We start from the raw sequence: 21,131 nt of genomic DNA on the forward strand, positions 1-21,131 counted from the left end.
AAGTGACCAGTGAAATTCATTCACCATTAATCTATTGATTCCTTACTCAAAGACTTGAAAAAGAACAAATTGAAATACTCTTTGTATTGGCCTCAAACTTGTGATTCACCTGCCTCAGCTATCACACCTAGCATGAGTTTTTGAGATTTTATATTGGTAAGGAGCATACTGTAAAGTTGAGAATCATTACTAAAGATAGGAGGGGCTCATCTTAAAGAAGTACATTATAAAGAAACCTGCTAGGAGCCGGGAGTGTGGCCTAATGGTTAGAGTGCTTGCCTAGCATGCAGGAAGACCTGGGTTCAATTCCTTGATACTACATACAGAGAAAAAGCCTGAAGTAGTGCTGTGGCTCATGTGCTCCAGGGCTTACTTTGAGGAAAGCCCAAGGATGATGCTCAGGCCCTGAGCTCAAGCTTCAGGACTACCTCCCCCCCCCAAAAAAAAAGAGAAAAAGAAACCTGCTAGTGGGGTGCCAGTGGCTGGCACTTGTAATCCTAGTTACTTAGGAGGGCCAGATCTTGGAATCACAGTTCAAAGCCAGTCTGGGGAGAAAAGTTTGTGAGACTCACATCTCCAATTAACTACCTTAAAACCAGAAGTGCCAGGTGCATGGCTCATGCCTGTAATCCTAGCTACTCAAGAGATCTGAGGATGCTGTTCAAAGCCAGTCTAGCACAAAAGGGCCTAAGGCTCTTATCTCCAATTAACCTCTAGAAAAGGGTAGCGTTCATGCCTGTAATTCTAGCTACTCAGGAGGCTGAGATCTGAGTATCAAGGTTCAAAGCCAGCCCGGCACAAAAGGACTTGAGGCTCTTATCTCCAATTGACCTCTAGAAAAGGGAAGGGGGGCTTGGCTCAGTGGTAGGGCTGTAGCCTTGAAATGAAGAGCTCAGGGACAGCGCCCAGGCCGAGTTCAAGTCCCAAGATCCACCCCCAAAAAAAGGGACACGGGGGTTCAAAGTGGTAGAATGCAAGTCTTGATGATGGTGTCCAGGCCAGGCTAAAGACCCAGGACAGGCCAAAAAAAAAAAAAAAAGGCTGTTTTTTTTTGGTTTTGTTTTTTTTTTTAAAAGTTCGTCATGAGGCCTGAACTCTGGGCCTGGGCACTGCCCCTGAGCAATTCAGCTCAAGGATAGCACTCTACCACTTGAGGTACAGCACCACTTCCAGTTTTCTGGTGGCTATTTGCAGATAACCGTCTCAAGGACTTTCATGTCCAAACTGTGTTTGAACCACGATCCTCAGATCTCAGCCTCCTAAGCAGCCAGGGTTACAGATGTGAGCCGCTGGTGCCCAGCCACAATGCTGTCCTTTAAGCCCCATTTTACAAATAACTATGGTTCACATTAACCAATTACCAGTACAGCAGGGGTGAAACTTCAAGGCTGCACACATCCAAAGGCCATTCCATTAATAGTACTACCCCACCAACCCTCCATAAGGCAGGCAGAGATAAAAATCACCAACCAGGTAAGATTTGCCCAAATTCTTTTTTTTTTGGTGGGTCATGAGGTTTGAACTCTGGGACTGGGTGCTGTCCCTGAGCTCTTCAACTCAAGGCTACCATCCTTCCCTTGAGCCAAGCCCCACTTCCCATTTTCTGCAGGTTAATTTGAAAATAAGAGCCTCAGGTCCTTTTGTGCTGGGCTGGCTTTGATCCTCAGATCTCAGCCTCCTGAGTAGTTAAGATTACAGGCATGAGCCCTCATGCCTAGCCCAAATTCTTTTTTGCTGGTCCTGGGGCTTGAATCAAGGTCAGGTGTTACTGTCCCAGACCTTCTTTTGCTATCTCCACTACTGGTTTTTTCTGTTAGCTTGAAGATTAAAAAAAAAAAAGTCACTCTAGGACTTTACTGCTTCTAACAGTAATCCTTACATCTAAGCTTCCTGAGAAGCTAGAAGAGTAAGCTGCAGCACGTAGGTCCAAATTCAGCCATCAACTTCTAAGTTACAGCCTGATCTAATTCTTGAAATCGTCATTGCCTCAAGCATTTTGATCTTCTGTTTAGTCCTCTGTCCTAGGCATAAACAACTATTCCTTTAATGCTTAAGGTATCTCTGAAAGCTGGGTGCCAGTGGCCCATGCCTGTAATCCTGTAAGCTACTTAGAAAGCAGAGATCTGAGAATCACAGTTCCAAAGTTTTCCCAGGCAGGAAACTCTGAGACTCTTGATCTCCAAAATAATGGACCCAAAAAAGCTGGAGGTGGATCTGTGGCTCAAGTGGTAGAGTGCTCATCTTGAATGAAAGAATGAAAAGCAGCTCAGGGGCAGTGCCCAGGCCCAATTTCAAGCCTTAGGACTGGCAAGATGAAAAAAAAAAAAGATATTACGGAAAAAAGGGATAACAACTGGAATTTAAATCAAGCAGCTTATTAACTAGCTTACTAGGCAAACTTTCCTGAAACCACAGGCCTCAAGTCCATTATTTTTTACATATATATATATATATATATTTATATTTAACAGGCATCCCTTGGGCAGGGATTTCCACAGGATAAGAGACTTCCTTATCTGAGACATGACCTTATCTTCAAACCCTAGAAATCAAGACTGAGGAAAAAACTCATTCTTTTGCTAGTATGAGATCTACTGCATGCCAGGACCCATTTTCCAGCTTTTCTTTGCACAGTACATGCTATCTATGTAGTTTATAAGATATTTCCAAACTAGTCAGTGTTGTTTTACCCTGTGTCTCAGGAGGCAGCCTTTTTGTGACAAAGTGTAATGTTGTTCTGAAGAAAAAACCTCCTGCAGCCAGGTATAGTGGCTGTACACACTATAAATCCCAGCTAGGAGAGGGAGAGCTAGGAGGATCACCACCTGAGGCTGGTCCCAAATAAAACTCTAGACCCTCTCTGAAAATTCACTAAAGCAAAGAAAAAAGAAAAAGGGAAAAAAAAAAAAAGAGGAGGGGGAGGACTGAAGGCAGAGCTCAAACAGTAAAATGTCTGCCTAGCAAGGATGAAACCGGAGTTCAAACTCTAGTACCACCAAAAAGAAAAAAAGTTTGAGCCAGAGGCTCATGCTGTAATCTATGTTACGCAAGACCTTAACAAGGTTCAAGGGTAGCCTAGCAGCAAAGTATGTGAAGCTCCATCTCTACAATAATCAGCAAAAAGCCTGGGTTGCTGGGCTGGGAGTTTGGCCTAGTGGTAGAGTCTTGCCTAGCATGCACAAAGACCCGGGTTCAATTCTTCAGTACCACGTACTGAAAAAGCCAGAAATGGTGCTGTAGTTCAAGTAGCAGAGTGCTAGCCTAGAGGACTGATAAGAGTGCACCATCTAATCAATTCAAAACACTGAGTTAAAAACATTAAAAAAAAAAAGGGAGTCCAAGTACTCAGGCCCTGAGCTCAAGCCCAGGACTGGAAAAAAAAAAAAGGGGGGGGGGCGGGAGTTTGGCGTAGTAGTAGAGTGCTTGCCTAGCATGCACAAAGACCAGGGTTTAATTTCTTGGTCCCATATACATAGAAAAAGCTTAAATTGGTGTTGTGGCTCAAGTGGTAGAGCTATAGCCTTGAGAAAAGCCCAAGGACAGTGCTCAGGTCCAGAGTTCAAGCCCCAGGACTGGCAAAACAATAATTAAAAAAAAAAAAAAACCCGAGTTTACTTCTCAACACTGGAATAAAAAATTAATCTATTTCAAATCTTCAGTGAATTAGCTAGAGATGAGTGGTGCTGGGCTCGGTGGCTTACCCCTGTAAACCTAGTTACTCAGGAGGCTGAGATCTGAGGATCGAGGTTCCAAGCAAGCCTGGCACTAAAGCCCACGAGACTCTTATCTCTGGCTAACCACTAGAAAACCTAGAAGTGGCACTGAGGCATAAAGGGGTAGGGCGGTAGCCTTGAGCCAAAGAGCTCAGGGACAGTGCCCAGACCCAGAGTTCAAGCCCCATGACCGACAAAAAAAAAAAAAGGTAAGTGACTACTAGAGCTTTATAGTCACTGCTATGTGTCTCTTCCAGGAACAAGGGACTACCCTAGGGGGAAAAATGCCCTTCAAACACGAAGTAAAATTCTTTAATTATTAAAAATCTTCAGTGCCATGTTGAAATGGTCGAATGCTGAATGCAATGTTGAAACAACAGCAGATTCATTTTAGTTTTATCTGAATAAATATTATCACAGTATTAAGAAAGCAAGGTAAACAAATAGCTTAAGTATTTTATTTGTTTGCAACTAAGCTTGTTAACACTATATAATGAAAATGTACAAAGAATAATGTTGCAGTTTTTGGTTAGATTTAAGTCAAAGACATTCATCAATAAGGAATCGTTGAATGTGAACATCCCAGAAATTTCTCTAAGCCATGTGATCAGAACAACTGTCTCTGGATATTACCTTATTCTGGAAGGTATTGGCATACATTTGAATTAAAACTCAAGAATTTTTTCAAAATAAGCCGTAATTAAAAAAAAAAAACTATTCTATATTCAAACTAAAACATTTTAATAGAACTTTCCTTTCCAGAAAGGATAGCAAAGGAAACAAGGCATTTTTGTAAAATGTGGTCCTGAACAAGTCACAGTAAAAAATAAATGTATACTTAACTTCCACCTCCTCAAAACAGAGGTTACTTTCTGTTCCACAGCCTTGGAAACAAGGTGAAGAACAGTCTATAAGCAACTTCAGGCAGGGGGTCGCCAAAACAAAGCTCAAGCAGTTGAATATGGACACCTCAGAAGTTTGGAGGAACCTGACACAAGGATCCAAATTCTATTTTTACTAACTGAAAGGTGAAGTGGCTCGTCCCAAGTAGCAGTGCTGCCGGGGCCTGGCCCAGCCCAGTGCTCACCTGTTATGTTCCCGAGGAAACTCTGACGCTCCTGTTCCAGGGGACCTTATCCCTGGAGAGGTTCAGTGTCCAGGGAGCTCTTTTGTGAATGAGGTGAGCGTAGACTCCACAGGGTATTTTAAGGCTTGGAGTCAAGTTATTTTTCTAACACGGCTAGTCAGAGTCCATGTGTCCATGGCCTGTCTCCAGTTTGTTCTAACGTCTCACCACACACTTGTTAGATCTAGGACCCAAGACCTTTGCTATATCATCATAATCACATCTAATGTTCACTCTAACTTAGGATTCATATTCTGTGCCTGGAAACAGTCCCTGTTTTTAACAATAATACCTACATATAAAACAATCCATTGTTACAACTTATATGGTCACAAAACATTAATGCTCTTTTGTAGACCAAGCAAATGTTTTTAACCATAATTGTCGTGCATCAAATTCACAGCCAGAATCCCCAAGATTAAAAAAAGAAAAAAAAAGAAAAAGAAAATCTGCACAATACAAATAATAACTTAAAAACATACATACACACATACATACACACATACACACACACACATACACACACACTTCTTACAGAACTGTGCTTGGGGAAACTCCATTTGTTGACTGCCACTGAAGGCATATTTTGCTAAACTGCTGCTCCAGGTATTTTTGTTTGTAAAATCTATCACAGTAGGGCACAGCTGTTTATTGGATGAGCAGAAAAGAAAGATATGCTTGTGGCAACCAGAAAGTTTTTCTTTCAAGTTGTATAAAATGGACCTGCAGAAACATTGAAGTGTTCTCAGGATGCAAAGTTGGAGCTGAAATGTGATATCAAACCAGTTGCAAAAAGTGTACAGCAGCCATCTCTTGAGGTCAAACCTGGTACCCAGATATGCAAAAGAGCTTCAGGATACATCTACAAATAAAAGGACAAGACCACTGAAATATCAAGTGTCAAGATGCTTTTTAATCACTAATAGTAAATGTGAAAAACACCAACTAAAAGGCACTAAACTTCAAGAATTTAAGAATCGTGGCTCAAGGTTAGACTTAAACTATTTATAATCGACATTTTGAGTAACTGATAATTTCAGAATGTTTAGAATTAAGAAATTCTGACCACACACTTTAAGGAATCAACTTCAATTAATTGAACAGTAACTAGAACCGTCTTCTGGAGAAGAAACGGGTTTCAAATCCTCAAAGAACCACTGGCTATAACTATTTCTGCAAATAACTTTCTAAGCACTAGCCTTACATATAAAATGGGAACAAGAGTTCCCAAATGGTTACACTATAACAAAAATAGATTTGGTGAGGACTAAAAAGGCTTCTTAGCGCTGAGTACTGGTGGCTCATGCCTGTAATCCTAGCTACTCAAAAGCCTGAGATCTGAAGATCCCAGTTGAAGCCACTCCGAGAAGGAAAGTCCATGAGACATCTCCAATGAATCACCAAAAAGGGAGAGTGAAGCTGTGGCTCAAGTGGTAGAGCAGTAGCCTTGGGCAGAAGAGCTCAAAGATAGTACACCCAGGCCCTTAGTATAAGCCCCAGGACTTGAATTTAAAAAAAAAAGGGGGGGGGGGTTGGCGGAGTGGAACTGTGGCTCAAGAAGTAGAGTGCTAACCTTGAGCTAGAGACAATGCCCAGACCCAGCCCAGAGTTTAAGACCCACAATGACAGACCAAAAAAAAAGGCTTATACTGCTTGTGGAAATAAGTATTCTTATTCTTAGTTATTATTTTATCTCCCTAGGGATTTTTGCCCTCAGGAGAAAAGATATTCCATGTGAAAATCTTGTTCTTAGAACTTAAACATTTCAAAGAAAAACTTGGCATACTTACAGCTTGTTGGCCTTGTTCCATATCGACGCATAATCTGATCATGTGTGAATTTCACAAATGATTCATACTGCTCTGTGATGGGATGGGAGGGGGGAAATCAAAGTATATACTAAGTTGGTGAATGGTTCACTACTGTAATCCTACCTACTCAAAAGGCTGAGATCTGAGGATTAGACAAATCTAAGAGAATTTTATCTCTAAGCAGCAAAAAGCTAGAATGTAGAGGACTAGCCTTGAAGGAAAAAAGAAAAAACTAAGTTCAAGTCCCAGTACTGCCATGTACATGCCTGCACTTACGTTCACACATACACATGTAAGTATATACTTATCCCCAAATCTCATTCCTCCCAGCACTTTTCCAAGAATTGAAGTTTCAAGGATGACAGTTATCTTCCTACTTTGAGTTCTCTATCATCTCAAATATTTCTTAGACATACCACTGAGATTTGTTGCTTTTAGCTCCAAATCAATCTGAGGATTGAAGTTCAAAGCCAGCTCAGGCAGAAAAGTCCATGAGACTCATCTTCAATGAACCAGTAAAAAGCTGGAAGTAGAGCTGTGGTTCAAGTGGCAGAGCAGTAGCCTTGAGCATGAGCAAAAAAGCTGGTGGACAGTGCCTAGGCCTTCAGTTCAAGCCCTAGGACTGGCACAGGAGCACATGCACTCATACACCAAATTCACACAATGACCTTTCTCATGCTGTAACTCTATTACAAACTAATGGCCTCAACATCCATTAGTGCTTGCTATTGTAAGCCAGCAAATTTAACAAATCTCCTAAAGATGATGAAGTTTTGAAATATCTCATTGCTAAAAATTTCAGCACACACATTGTAAAATATGAACGGATAGGGTGTGAATGTTGTTCATATAGTAGAGCACTTTCCTGGATTCAATCCCCTGCACAGATAGATACAAACAAACAAAAAAACATGAGTGGAAGCAGTAAGACATCCAGAAAACTGAAAGAAAAATACTATGTAACTATAGACAGTTCCACTGAAATACACCTAAGGAGGGAAACAGAAGGTGAGCTGGGCGCAGGTGGCTCTGGCCTATAATCCTAGCTACTCAGGAGGCTAAGATCTGAATATCACAGTTCAAAGCCAGCCTGAGCATGAGAAGTCTGTGAGACTCTTATCTCCAATTAACCACTAGAAAACCAGAAGTGGCTCTGTGGCTCAAAGTGGTAAAGTGATAGTCCTGAGCTGAAGAGCTCAGGAACAGCATCCAGGCCCAGAGTTCAAGCCCCATGACCAACCAAAAAAAAAGGGTGGGGGGGAGGAAAGGAGGGAGGGAAGGAAGGAAGGGAGGAAGGGAGGGAGGGAGGGAGGGAGGGACGGAGGGAGGAAGGGAGGGACGGACAAATAAGAGGTGTCCTGATTCCTGTGAACAAGAACAAGGAAATGACTTAAGAGCCAGAGGATATGAACAATACTAGATTAGGAGTAGGACTGGGAATGATTAGAGTATCTTATTTTATTAGTATAATAAAGGATGTAGTCCTATAAGCAAACCTATTTACTTTGATTACCCAACAGGTCCCAATTTAAAGCAGATCTATAAATATTTTGACAAAACATGTTGTGTAGGTCACCAGATCAGTACAAAATGTGTACCCTAAAATCTCTCTAATCCCAACACTGTCCTCTTTCACTAACCTGTACTAACTTTAGCATTTTTCTTTTGTTGGAAATACGGTTTGAACTTGGAGCATTGTGCTTGTTAGGCAACCACCCTACATCTGAGTTACACCTTCAGCGCTCTTTAGCACACATTATTTTTGAGTTAGGGTCTCACTTCCTACCAAGGTATAATCCTGAAATGAAATCTACCTAATTTATTAGGTTTCTTTTTTTTTTTTTTTTTTGCCAGTCCGGGGCTTGAGCTCAGGGCCTGAGCACTGTCCTTGGACTTTCTCACGGCTAGAGCTCTACCACTTGAGCCTCTGCACCACTTCCGGCTTTTTTTCTATATGTGGTACCGAGGAATCGAACCCGGGTCTTCATGCATGCTAGGCAAGCACTTCAACCACTAGGCCAAACTCCCGGCCCACTTTATTAGGTTTCTTGTCATTGCTGGCATGGCAGGTACCTGCCACCATGCCCAGGTTCTCTCATTGGGATGGGAGTCTCAGGAAATTTTCTGCCAGGCTGCTGGCCTGGAATCACAGCCTCTCATGCAGCTGAGATAAAAAATACACACTACCACACCCAGGCAGGCCTCTAAAGATCCATGACAGCCTTCCAAGTAGATAAGATTTCAAGTTTGGGCTGCCAGCACCTGGCTAAAATATGCATTACTTTCTCACAATTCAGATCCCTTCCTTTTACATAAAGCTCTACTTCTTGCCATCACTAATCACCATCTTTGTTCTGGTCTTACCTAGGCTCTCCTTGGTTTATTCTATTTTATAACTTCCTATTGCAGGATGTCTAACCTCCCACATCTACACAGTGACTCCCACAAGTGTGAATGTGTTAACAATTCCACACTCTTCCCAAACACCTGTTGGGAGGTTAGTACCATATCCTACCACTTGCTTACCAGCTGGCTAGCTCAAATGGCTTACTCAATGCCTGTGTTTGTTCACATGGAATATTCTTACATGGAGAGCTTATTTATGTATCAGAAATGCAAACCAGTAAAATTTCCACATAATCAATAAATAACCTATTTACTGCCATCAAAAATTAACCTCAACACTCCTAATTTAATAACCTCTCTTCTAGGAAGCTATCCTTTTCTAAGGGCTTGCTTTCTTTAACTGAGGGTTCATTCATACTGAATCCTATTGAAAACAACAGCACAGTCATTGCTTTCAGCCCACCTGCTAATTTGGTATTGAGGATTTGTTCATACTCCTCCCGAATTTTTTCTTCGTAGTCTTTTAAGAGTCGTTCACATATTATTCCAACTTGTCGAAGGGTAAAAGTAGGCTGGTCCTTCTTCATCCAGGAAGAACCTGGCCAGAAGATAAAATTTAGTTTACACAATATATCCCAATTCTGATTCAAAATAGAAACTTCATTTTAGAACTGTCCTCAAAATATATTTTAAGAAAAAATTGTTCAAGCCAGTGTGGTGGCTCATGCATGTAACCCTAGCTATTCAGGAGGCTGAGATCTAAGGATCATGGTTTGAAGCTAGCCTGGGCACAAAAGCACCTGAGAGGGCCGGGAGTTTGGACTAGTGGTAGAGTGCTTGCCTAGCATGCACAAAAACCTGGGTTCGATTCCTTAGTATCACATACATAGAAACAAACCAGAAGTGGTGCTGAGGCTCAAGTGGTAGAGCTCTAGCCTTGAGTAAGTGCAAGGACAGTGCTCAGGTTCTGAGCTCAAGCCCAGGGCTGGCAAAATAAATAAATAAATAAATAATAAAAAAGGACCTGAGAGGCCGGGAGTTTGGCCTAGTGGTTAAAGTGCTTGCCTAGCATGCACGAAGACCCAGGTTCGATTCCTCGGTACCACATATATAGAAAAAAAAAAGCCGGAAGTGGTGCTGAGGCTCAAGTGGTAGAGCTCTAGCCTTGAGAAAGTCCAAGGACAGGGCTCAGACCCTGAGCTCAAGCCCAGGCCTGGCAAAAAAAAAAAAAAAGGACCTGAGACTCTAATCTCCAAAATTAACCGCTAAAAAATGGGGAAGGGGGCTTGGCTCAAGGGTAGAGTAGTAGCCTTGATCTGAAGAGCTCAGGGACAAATGCCCAGGCTGAGTTCAAGCCCCATGACCCACCAAAAAAAAAAAAAAAAAGCTTAGAGATAGCACAGAGGCCCCAAGTTCACATCTTAGGACCAGCCCCAAAACAAAAACGAAAGAACAAAACATTTGTTCAGGAAAATTTTTTTCCCTATTATCTTATCTAGAATACTTCACAAAACTTTGTGACCTTTTTTTTTTTTTTTTGGGGGGGGGTGCCAGTTCTGGGGCTTGAACTCAGGGCCTGAGCACTGTCCTTAGGCTTTTTCAAGGCTAGAGCTCTACCACTTGAGCCACAGAACAACTTCTGGCTTTTTCTATGTATGTGGTGCCAAGGAATGGAACCTGGGCCTTCATGCATGCTAGGCAAGCACTCTACCATTAGGCCAAATTCGAGCATGACTTGGGGCTAGCATCAATTATGATTCTCCTACCTTGGTCTCCTGAATACTACCACTACTGTCTGGAAATTATTGGTGTGAATCACCACATTCGCTTCTCTATCTTTGTTTTATAAAGCAAAGCCAGAGAGGCAAAAGGAATAACATGTGTCCAGGTGTGCCAAATGACCTGCATACCAAAGAACAGTTCAATGTCATAATTATCTGAGCCCATGCATGCTCAATGCTCATTTCATAAAGAACAAAAAAAGGTAAGGCAGTAGCCTTGAGCTGAAGAGCACAGGGACAGCGCCCAGGCCTAGAGTTCAAGCCCCATGACTCACCCCCCCAAAAAAAATTAACAACAAAAAGATATACTAAGTTAGGCCAGACACAGGTAGCTCACACCTGTAATCCTAGCTACTCAGCAGGCTGCGGATCTGAGGATTGCAGTTCAAAGCCAGCCTGGGCAGAAAGTCCCTGTGAGACCTTTATCTTCAATTAATCACTCAAAAACCAGAAGCGGTGCTGTGGTGGTAGAGTGCTAGCCTGGAGCCCAAAAGTGGTGCTGTGGCTCAAGTGATAGAGTACTAGCCTGGAGCCCAAAGAGACTCAAGGACAGCGTCCAGGCCCTAAGTTCAAGCCCTACAACCACCAACAAAATTCTGACTTAATTCTGCAGCAGAGCTTGGGCATCTTATATTTTAAACTTCACAGGTGATTCTGGTAAGATGCTGGGGTGCTTACGGCCCAGGAGACCAAGGGAATTCATTGCTCAATATATTTGTTGAGTATCAGTGGCTTCAAACCCATAATCCTAGGTACTCAGGAGACAGATAGGACTTAAATTTAGCTGAAAGTCTGTGAGACTCTCATCTCCAATAAAGCAACAATAAAATAGGAAGTGGAGCTATGGCTAAAACGGTAGGTAGATTACCACTGTTGATCAAAAAGGGCTAAAGGGGAGTCTAGTGGTAGAGTACTTGCCTAGCATGCATGAAGACCTGGGTTCAATTCCTTGGTACCACATATATAGAATAGCTGAAAGTGGTGCTGTGGTTCAAGTGCTAGAGCACCAGCCTTGAGAAAAGCCCAAGGACAGTACTCAGGCCCTAATTCACTCCCCAGGACTGACAAAGAGAGAGAGAGAGAGAGAGAGAGAGAGAGAGAGAGAGAGAGAGAGAGAGAGAGAGAGAGAGAGAGAGAGAGAGAGAGAGAGAAAGAGGGGGGGGGAGAGGGAGAGCGCGCGCGCGAGAGCGAGCGAGCGAGAGCGCGTGTGCACTCTAAAGAACAGTGCCCAGGCCCAGAGTTTAAGTTTTTGTATGGGCACACAAACAATAAACCCATTATTAACAAAGTCATTAACCTTTGAGTCTATCAGAACATGTTAACAAGCTCAGCTCAAGTATATTCACAAGGATTCTTTTTTTAATTGACAATTAGGCATATCTCATTCCCTTTGAAATTAGGGTGAAAAGAATTAAAAGTTCATGAAAATAGTCCTGTTAGAAACCAAAACATTACTGGAATGGTAGAAAACATGGAAATGTATCATTAGAACCAGAACTTTCTATGGTAACACTATGAAATCCATTGCTTAAGTATTTATTATAACCTCTTTCTAATGTCACGTCTCCCCATCCCTTTACCAGAGAAATATATGAAATTTAGAAATCTCTTTTTCACCTTCTTGATGGCTATGATTTCAGATGTGAAGGTTATGGACATGGCTGAAAGTATCACCTCTCAAAAAGCCTTTGTCTGGGCTGGGAGTAGTAGAGTGATAGAGGGCTTACCTAGCATGCACAAAGTCAATTCCTCAGTATGATATACACAGAGTAAGCCAGAACTGGTGCTGTGGCTCAAGTAACAGAGTATTAGCCCTGAGAAAGCTCAAGGACAGTGCCCAGTAGCTGAGTTCAAGCCCTAGGACTTACTCCCTACTCCCCCCCCCCCCACCAAAAAAAGAGGCAGGTTTAAGTTTTGGCTCATTCAAAATATATTTATTAAGCAAAAATTCACATAACAAACAACCAGCCTTTTCTTTTCTTTTTCCTTTAACGGTCCTGGGGCTTAAACTGAGCCTGGGTGCTACCCTGAGCTCTTCAGCTCAAGAATACCACCCTACCCTTTGAGCCATAACACCATTTCTGGTTTACTGGTGGTTAAATGGAGATAAGAGTCTCACAGACTTTAGTGCAGCCTGGCTTTGAAGAGAAATCCTCAGATCTCAGCCTCTTATCCAACACTCATTTCCAACACTCTGAAAAAATAAACCTATCCATTAAGCCTCCAGCTCCTGGCAACCACCAGTTTATGTATAGAAAAAGACAGAATTTTGGCTGTGGTTGTCATTGTTGTTGTTGTTTTTTTTTTTGTCTTGAAGCCAGGTCTCATTATGTACTCTAAGTTCTCTAACTTGAGATCCTTCTGCTTCTGTGTCCCAAATGCTAGAAGACTGCTGTGATTATAGGTGTACATCACCATGTCCTTTGAGACATTTTATTTATTTTTTGTTGGTCGTGGGGCTTGAACTCAGGGCCTGGGCATTGTCCCTGAGCCTCTTTTGTACTCAAGACTAGGGCTTTAACACTTGAACCACCGCTCTCCACTTTCAGTTTTTGAGGGGCTAATTGGAGATAAGAGTCTTACTGACTTTAGTGCCTGGGCTTGCTTTGAACCATGATCCTCAGATCTCAGCCCCCTGAATAGTTAGGATTACAGGCGTAAGCCACTAGCTCCTAGCAAGTTTTAAAATATTAATGCTGGTCCCAGGACGGGGCATTGTCCCTAAGTGTCAAAGCTTTTTTCTTTTTTTTCCCCACAGCTAGTGTTCTACCAAATGAGCCACAGCTCCAATTTCAACTTTTTTTGTGTTTGTCTCATTGACTTTCCTGCCCAAGTTACTTCAGATCTCAGCCTTGTGGATAGTTCAATGATATAACAAGAATGTCCAACGGAAACTATCTGCAATCTGGAAATGTCTTACCGTTGCATGCTCAACACAACAGTCATGCCTAGAATCCTAGCTACTTGGGAGGCTAACATCTGATAATCACTGTTAGAGCCATTCCTAGCAGTAAAATCTGTGAGACTCATCTCTAATTACCACCAAAAATCCAGAAGTGGATGGAGTTGTGGTGCAAGCGGTAGAGCACTAGCCTTGAGCAAAAAAGCCCAGGACCTGCATTCAAGCCCCAGGACTGGTACACAACAAAACATCATCCACAAGTGGTTAATGGTGATTAAGCATCTAAAAAATGAGGTTTTTTTTTTTTTTTTTTTTTTTGCCAGTCCTAGGGCTTTCTCAAGGCTAGAGTTCTACCACTTGAGGCACAGTACCACTTCTGGCCTTTTCTATATATGTGGTATGGAGGAATTGAATCCAGGTCTTCATGCTTGTGAGGCAAGCACTCTACCACTAGACCAAACTCCCAGCTCCAAAATGAATTCTTGTATTTCACTTTAGTTAACTTTAAAAAGAGGTAGTGGACCAAATTTGGTTGTGATTGCAGTTATATAGTTATAAACACACTTAAGCACACTTACCTGGAGAACTAGGTGCTGTGAGTGTGGAAGAGACAGGCTGGCTTTCTGAAGTACAAGCTTCACTTTGATTGAGAACAACTTCTAAATGTTTCCACTTCTGAAAACGACTATATTCTTGTTTTATGTTCTGAAAAATTTGCTCTAATAAATTTAAAAAAATGAAGTTATGTCATTTCTTCGGCTTTTCTTCAGAAAGTGGAATAAACCACTTTCTTCTTCATGATGCTAGAGAGCAAACCCAGGGCTCCTCTGCATGCTAGGCCAAGTCCTCTTCCCCAAGCTCTATTATCATTGAGAGAGGGTATTTTTACTAGACTTTAACGCCTTTAGTATGCAGGACTTGATCTCCCCCTACATGTTATTAATGTTAACAAGTAAATGTTTACACTGTATGAAACATTCCTTCTATCATCACTGAAATGGTGTGTTATTACTGCCACTACTTAAAAAAAGGCATACATTAGCAGGTACTTAGGCATAAGGCACCTAGACAATTCTTGTCACTTGTCTTCCTTTAAGAAAGGTGATAGATTTGCTATATTCCAGAAGATTCGTCAATTTACAGTAAAAGAAACCATTCTATTGATCTATAAGGTTTGTTTATAATTCTTTTTTTTTTTTGGAGGGGGGGTGGTTCTGGGCCGGGGCTCTGTCCCTGAGCAATTCAGCTCAAGGCTACTGCCCTACCCCTTTGAACCACAGTGCCACTTCTGCTTTTCTAGTAGTTAGTTGGAGATAAGAGTCTCAAGGACATTAATGCCTGAGCTAGCTTAGAGCCTAGATCCTCAGATCTCAGTCTCCTGATAGTTAGGATTACAGGCGTCACCGTACCTTTTTTTTTTTTTTTTTAATGCCGTACTGGTTCTTTAAGTCAGGCACTCTCACTTGGCCCTTTTGCTCAAGACTGGCACTCTACCACCTGAGTCACATCTCAACTTACAGCTTTCCCCCTGTTAATTAGATATAATAATCTCATGGACTTCTCTGTTCAAGCTGGCTTAGAACCCCAATCCTCGATCTCAGCCTTACAGCTAGGATTAGTACTCAGCACCAATCTGTTAAGTTTTACATTGTCATAAACTACATTATTAAGAAGTGAGTTCCTTAGCAACCTAAGCTCTCTAAAAATAAAGCCTTTATTTCTCATAAGGCTCTTAAGAGAACAACATAAACCATTATGTTCACAGTCTGAACACTGAACAGGAGAAGAGCTAAGATTTATTGTTTGAAATTGATGGTCAGAACTTAGAAAAGAATTTTCTGATCCAACTAGAATTAGTATTTGTTAGGATTCAGATTTTTCTGAGTTAAGGTAATAACAACCAAATTTGGTAGGTATTAAATAGAGTCCAGGAAACACCAATATACCTTGAAATATATTCCTAGCAAAAACAAAACAAAGAATCTAGAAGAAATTTTTTTCCAGGAAGAATTTTCAAGTTCTTCATTTTTGTAGTATAAATATATTTTCTTAATAAAGAAAGCAAACATATGAAAATAAACCCAGAAATTTTTATTCCCTATTCAAATTTTTCTAGTATACATTTTATATTTAATAATAGGAATTACTAATAATATTTTCTACTTGCTATGTAACTACCTTTTATTTCCCCTCAGAACTGAAGACGGAATTCAGGGCCTTGCCCTTGCCAGGCAAGCGCTCTTCCACTGAGTTAAATCCCCAACCTCTATATAACTTTGGGACGTCATTCAGGATCAGTTAGTTCTTCAGTAAAAAATGTCAAATACCTAACTGATTAGATTGTAAGAATAAAAATAAAAATATTAATAATATTGCTACTAATACTAACATGACTATTAATAAGTGGTTGTATGGCCCAGAAACCTAACCTAGATAACTTTTCTTATATCTCAATCCTCTCAATCTTCTATGCTATAAAATAGGGTAAGCAATGCTTTCCATTAAGAATGCTACAGGGCCGGAAATGTAGCCTAGTGGCAGAGCGCTCACCTACCAAGCATAAAGTTTGGTTCCTTGGTACCACATATGCAGAAAAAGACAGAAGTAGCCAGAAGTAGATACATGGTAGCTACTTAGGAGGCTGAGACCTCAGGATCACGGTTCAAAGACAACCCAGGCACAAAAGGACCCGAGACTCTTATCTCAAATTGACCTCCAGAAAATGGGGAAGAGGGGCTTGGCTCAAGGGTAGAGTGGTAGCCCCTTGAGCTGAAGAGCTCATGCCCAGGCCTAGGGGTAGGGAGGTAGCTGAGCTGAAGAGCTCAGGGACAGTGCCCAGGCCGAGTTCAAGCCCTATGACCCACCAAAAAAAAAAAAAAAAAAAAAGAAAGAAAGAAAGAAAAAAAGAAAGAAAAAGCCAGAAGCGGTGCTGTGGCTCAAGTGGCAGAGAGTGAGCCTTGAGCAAAAATGTCCAAGGACAGTGCTGAGGCCCTGAGTTCAAGACCTAGAACTGGCCAAGAAAAAAAAAAAAGACTACTACAAAATTCATGTTTTACATACTCGAATTTGTAAAGCTTTATTTAAAAAAATTAATATGCCTCAAGTAAATACTTGCCAGACTCAATTCAAGGATGTAAGGAACTGCAACTATTTGAAACAAGAAAAGACAAGTAGGGAGACAATGCTCCTGAGAACAGAAGGCCTTTGATAAACTTCTAACTACCTCAGGTATTCCATGAACAAATGGAAAGATATAACCATGAGACTAGTAGGACTACCAACTTCAAGAATGGTATTTATAGAATAAAAAGGAAGAGATGAGGAACCCAGAGTTTGGCCTAGTGGTAGAGTGCTTGCCTGGCATGCACAAAGACCCGGTTCGATTCCCCAGTACCATGTATATAGAAAAACTAGAAGTGGTGTTGTGGTTCAAGTGGTACGGAAGCCCCAAGGACAGTGCGCAGGCCCTGAGTTCAACCCCAAGACTGGCAAAAAAAAAAAAGGAAGAAATATAATTTTCCTCTGAAGAGGCCACAAAGCTAGGTGCTACGGTGGCTCATGTCTATAATCCTAGCTTCTCAGAAAGCTGAGATCTGAGGATCATAATTCAAAGCCAGTCCAGGCAAGAAAGTCCCTGAGACTCTCATCTACAATTAACTACCAGAAAACAGGAAGTGGCACTGTAGTTCAAAGTGATAATGTTAGTATTAACTAGAAAAGGCTCAGGGACAGTTACCCAGGCCCTGAGTTCAAACCCCACAAAGGTTTAAAAAAAGGCCACAAGAAACAGCAAATGGCACTTTTAAATGTTCCTTTTTTTAACAGTGGACACTATTTTTTCTTTTAGAAGGACTCATTAAGTGCAACAACATAAAGGAATGCGGAGAGAAGAACAGTTATCCACAATAAAATTCCTTCACCCTGATGCTTTTGCAAGGTTAAATATTTGTTGTTTCAAAGATCTTAAAATGGATTCTCACACGGGCACCAGGACACGAATGGGCGGACGGGGACAGACAGACACACACACACCTACCTCAAATCTAGTAGCTATTCTCCAACTCTAAAGTCATGATAAATTAACTTTTAACATCTAGGCTCACTCCACATTTACAAAACCATTTCTGGAAACGGCAAGCCACTCCATGATGGGTATCCACTTATTAAAAATCTAAGTACATCTGGAAATAAACTTTACAACTTGGGAAGGGGAGGGGAAGTGGGTAAAAAAACATGGGAAGGAGTAACAATCTTCAAGAAATAATGTACTCACTACCTTATTCTGTAACCCCTCTATACATCACCCTGACAAAATAAAGCAAAAATCTAAGTAAATGGGGCTGAAAGTATGGCCTAGTGGTAGAGTGCTTGCCTGGCATTCACGAAACCCTGGGTTCAATTCCTCGGTACCACATACAAAAAAAAAAAAAAAAAAAAAAAAAAAGCCAGAAGTGGTGATGTGGCCCAAGTGGCAGAGTGCTAGCCTTATGCAAAAGTGCTCAAGGACAGTACCCAGGCCCCTGAGTTCAAGCTCCAGGACTAGCAAAAGAACAACAACAAAAAAAATCTAAGTACAGGCTGACATGTAGCACAATGGCAAAGTGCTAGCTTAGGCAAGTGCTACATCCTGGAGTTCAATCTCTAGTATCAAAAAAGAAAATAAAGGAAGGCTAATTTCATAGGCTGTTCTTATTATGTATCTTTTTTGGGGGAGGGGCAGTGATGGCTCTGGCATTTGAATTCAGGGGCTTGTATTTTTCTAGGCAAGCATTTTACCACTTAAGTCATTCCCTCCTGTCCCCCAATCTCTCTTTCAAGTAAAAAAATTTCTTGAGGAGCTAGGGATGTGGCCTAGAGGAAAAGTGATTGCCTAGCATGCATGAAACCTATGTTCCAGTCCTCAGTACCACATACAAAGAAAAAGCTGGAAATGGTGCTGTAGAACTCCAGCCTTGAGCACAGAGAGGCTCAGGGACAGAGCCCAGGCCCTGAGGTCAAGGGCCAGGACTGGCAACAACAACAACAACAAAAAAAAACTTGACTATTTCTGAAATAAGTTTGCAATCCTCAAGATAACACTGGCATGGGACAAAATGAAGCTAGATGGTTAAACTCACTTTCCTGACTCTACTTAACTGAATAGCAACTGATGCTACCTGCCCTCCCCAACGTTTTTCTTAAGCCAAAGCATCAAATAATAAACTATTAGTATATATTTCTTTCATAACAGAACCAAATTCCAGTAAGCATTAAGAAACAGGCCTGAAGGTATAGTTCAGTGGTGAAGTGAATTAGGCCTTGGGATATTATCCTGAACACTACAAAGAAAATAAAAAGAAACATAATGAAGAGGGCTGAGGTTAGCTCCTCCAACACATGCTTGAGGCCTTAGGTTCAATGTCCAGAACACCCTCCTCCCCCAATGTCCTCATTATAGCACTGTCACATTTGAGCTTCCAAATAATTGTGAACTACAAAGAAACTAGTCTAGGAAGAAAGTATTGAAGAAACAAAGGCTTACAAAGCCTGTAACATCACTGCAAGTGGATACCAGTGCCCCCCACCCCCTTTTCCTGTGAATTGGGATGGGTTCTTCATAGCCCATGCCTCTTCATAGGCATGTGTGGAACTTCTAGGCTCAAGCAATTGCAATTCTCAGTCTCTCCAGTAAGTAAAACTACAGCCCAGGCAACCCCCCCATCCCATTACAAAAACATTTTTGCAAATGTTACCTCATTGTGTACAACATTAAATGATCATGGAATTTAAAGAACAGAGTTCCTATGTGATAGGTTTGGTAATGAGTCAATGACTCTTCCGATTAGCAAACAGAAAGGGGAAAAAATGGGTCTAGGGTAAAGGGCAGACATAGTTTAAAGAAAATATATAAAGCCTCTGGGATAGCTAAATTGGCTGAAAAGGATCCTGGTGTGAGAAGGGCCTAAAATCTGCATAGTTGATAGAAAAGGGAGAAAAAAAAAATGTAAAGACACTAGTAAATAAAGAGGTGAATAAAGAATGATCTTAAAAGGAGACTTTAAGGTTTTGTTTAGCTTGAAAACGGGAAAAAGCAACAACAAAGAAATTACTTGCTAATAGTCACTTTTGAGAGACCTTCATTCTGGGAGCCCTTTTAAACTGCTGAATGTTAATGCTGATGCACTCGCTCTAGTCCTGCAATACGATAGGTATGTTCACCCCGTCACATGAATCCTTTCCTTGGCTGGAGTGGAATGCCCTATTGAAGGAGAGTCCCTGGGCTAGAGTTGAATTCTTGCTACCAGGGCCTCTGTATGTTAAAGGATTCTCAAGTTCTGGCCAACGGCATAACCCATAACCCATTTCAAGCCATATATGGTACAAGACAATAGCCATACAGTAAAACGGGGCCAGCCCTTTAGAAACGGTCAGGTGGAAACAGGATTCCATAGTTCCTCCTCCGGCCTGGAGTCCCTAGAGACTTCTGGGAATGAAGCTGCACGGTGGGTGCCGTTCCAGCCACGGCACGGGGCTGAGTGGCACACTCACGCCTCTTCCCCTCAGCCCGTCCCTCCCGCCCCCCACTCAAGGCCGAGTTCGTGAGCAGAATCCAATTTCCCACAGCCCACTCGATCGACAGGGTGGATCGCCGCAGCGGACGCGGCGGGGAGTCCGGGGACGGGGAGGCCCGCTCCGGAAGGTTTTCCCCGTCAGCTTCGTCGCCCACCCCGCCAGGCTCTCTACCTCCAGGAAAACCGAACGTCGACACCGAGGGGCCACTACCCTCCCGGATGTCTCGCGTCCCCGGAAGCAACCAGGCCCATCGGCACCCCAGTTCCCTTTTCTCCACGCAAAGAAGGGGTCCGTGCGGGAATCCACCCGGTGTCCGTGACCCTCTCCGCCCCCCAAGCCTGGGCCTGGCTTCATGCCAGGCCCGCAGCGGTGCAGGTTACCAGGAGTTGGAAGGCGCCGCTCGCAGCCGGGCGAGGCGGGCTGCTGGAGAGTCGGCGTCAAGGTCTGAGTCGGAAACGGCGGAGGCTCGGCGTCCGGGGGCCTGAGGCCCGGTGTGGGGCCGGGCAGGGGGGCGCAGCGCCGCCGCTTTGGGGAACCGGGGCTCAACAGCGCCGCTTCGAACTCCATAGGCCGTTTCAGAGTCGCCCCGCACGCCATTCCGCGGAGGGAGCAGGGACCGGGAGCGGACGAGGCAGCAACTGTGGCCCGAGCTCCGGCTGCTCACCCGGGCTCACAAGCCAAGCCGGCTCCAATGGCGCCTCCCGCACCCGGCAGCGGTGCTGGCCCCGCCTCCTGTGACGTCACGGGCGCTCGCCACCGCCCGACGGAGGGGGGGGAGAAGCCGGAAGAGGGCCGCTCCGGGAGGTCTGCGGGCCACCGCTCGGCCCCGGCGCCCCTGCCGAGCTAGTGGACCGATCTGGGAGGACAGCGCGGTCTCCAAGCAACGCCGAGGAGGCCCCC

General features: G+C 42.9%; 1 protein-coding gene across 1 annotated transcript; it reads right to left on the reverse strand.

The window, feature by feature from the left end:
• Nucleotides 1-4,155: 4,155 nt before the first annotated feature.
• Akirin1 (akirin 1) lies at nucleotides 4,156-20,928 on the reverse strand. Its single transcript, XM_090335168.1, has 5 exons — nucleotides 20,612-20,928; nucleotides 14,258-14,398; nucleotides 9,460-9,594; nucleotides 6,630-6,701; nucleotides 4,156-5,701 (listed from the first exon to the last, which is right to left on the reverse strand). Exons 1-5 carry the CDS (start codon nucleotides 20,826-20,828, stop codon nucleotides 5,691-5,693), a joined length of 576 nt encoding a protein of 191 aa, XP_090191294.1. The 5' UTR covers nucleotides 20,829-20,928; the 3' UTR covers nucleotides 4,156-5,690.
• Between the last annotated feature and the right edge of the window lie 203 nt (nucleotides 20,929-21,131).

The sequence above is a fragment of the Megascapheus bottae genome, chromosome 6 (assembly GCF_031878675.1).
Source record: "Megascapheus bottae isolate mThoBot1 chromosome 6, mThoBot2.hap1, whole genome shotgun sequence".
NCBI lineage: Eukaryota > Metazoa > Chordata > Mammalia > Rodentia > Geomyidae > Megascapheus > Megascapheus bottae.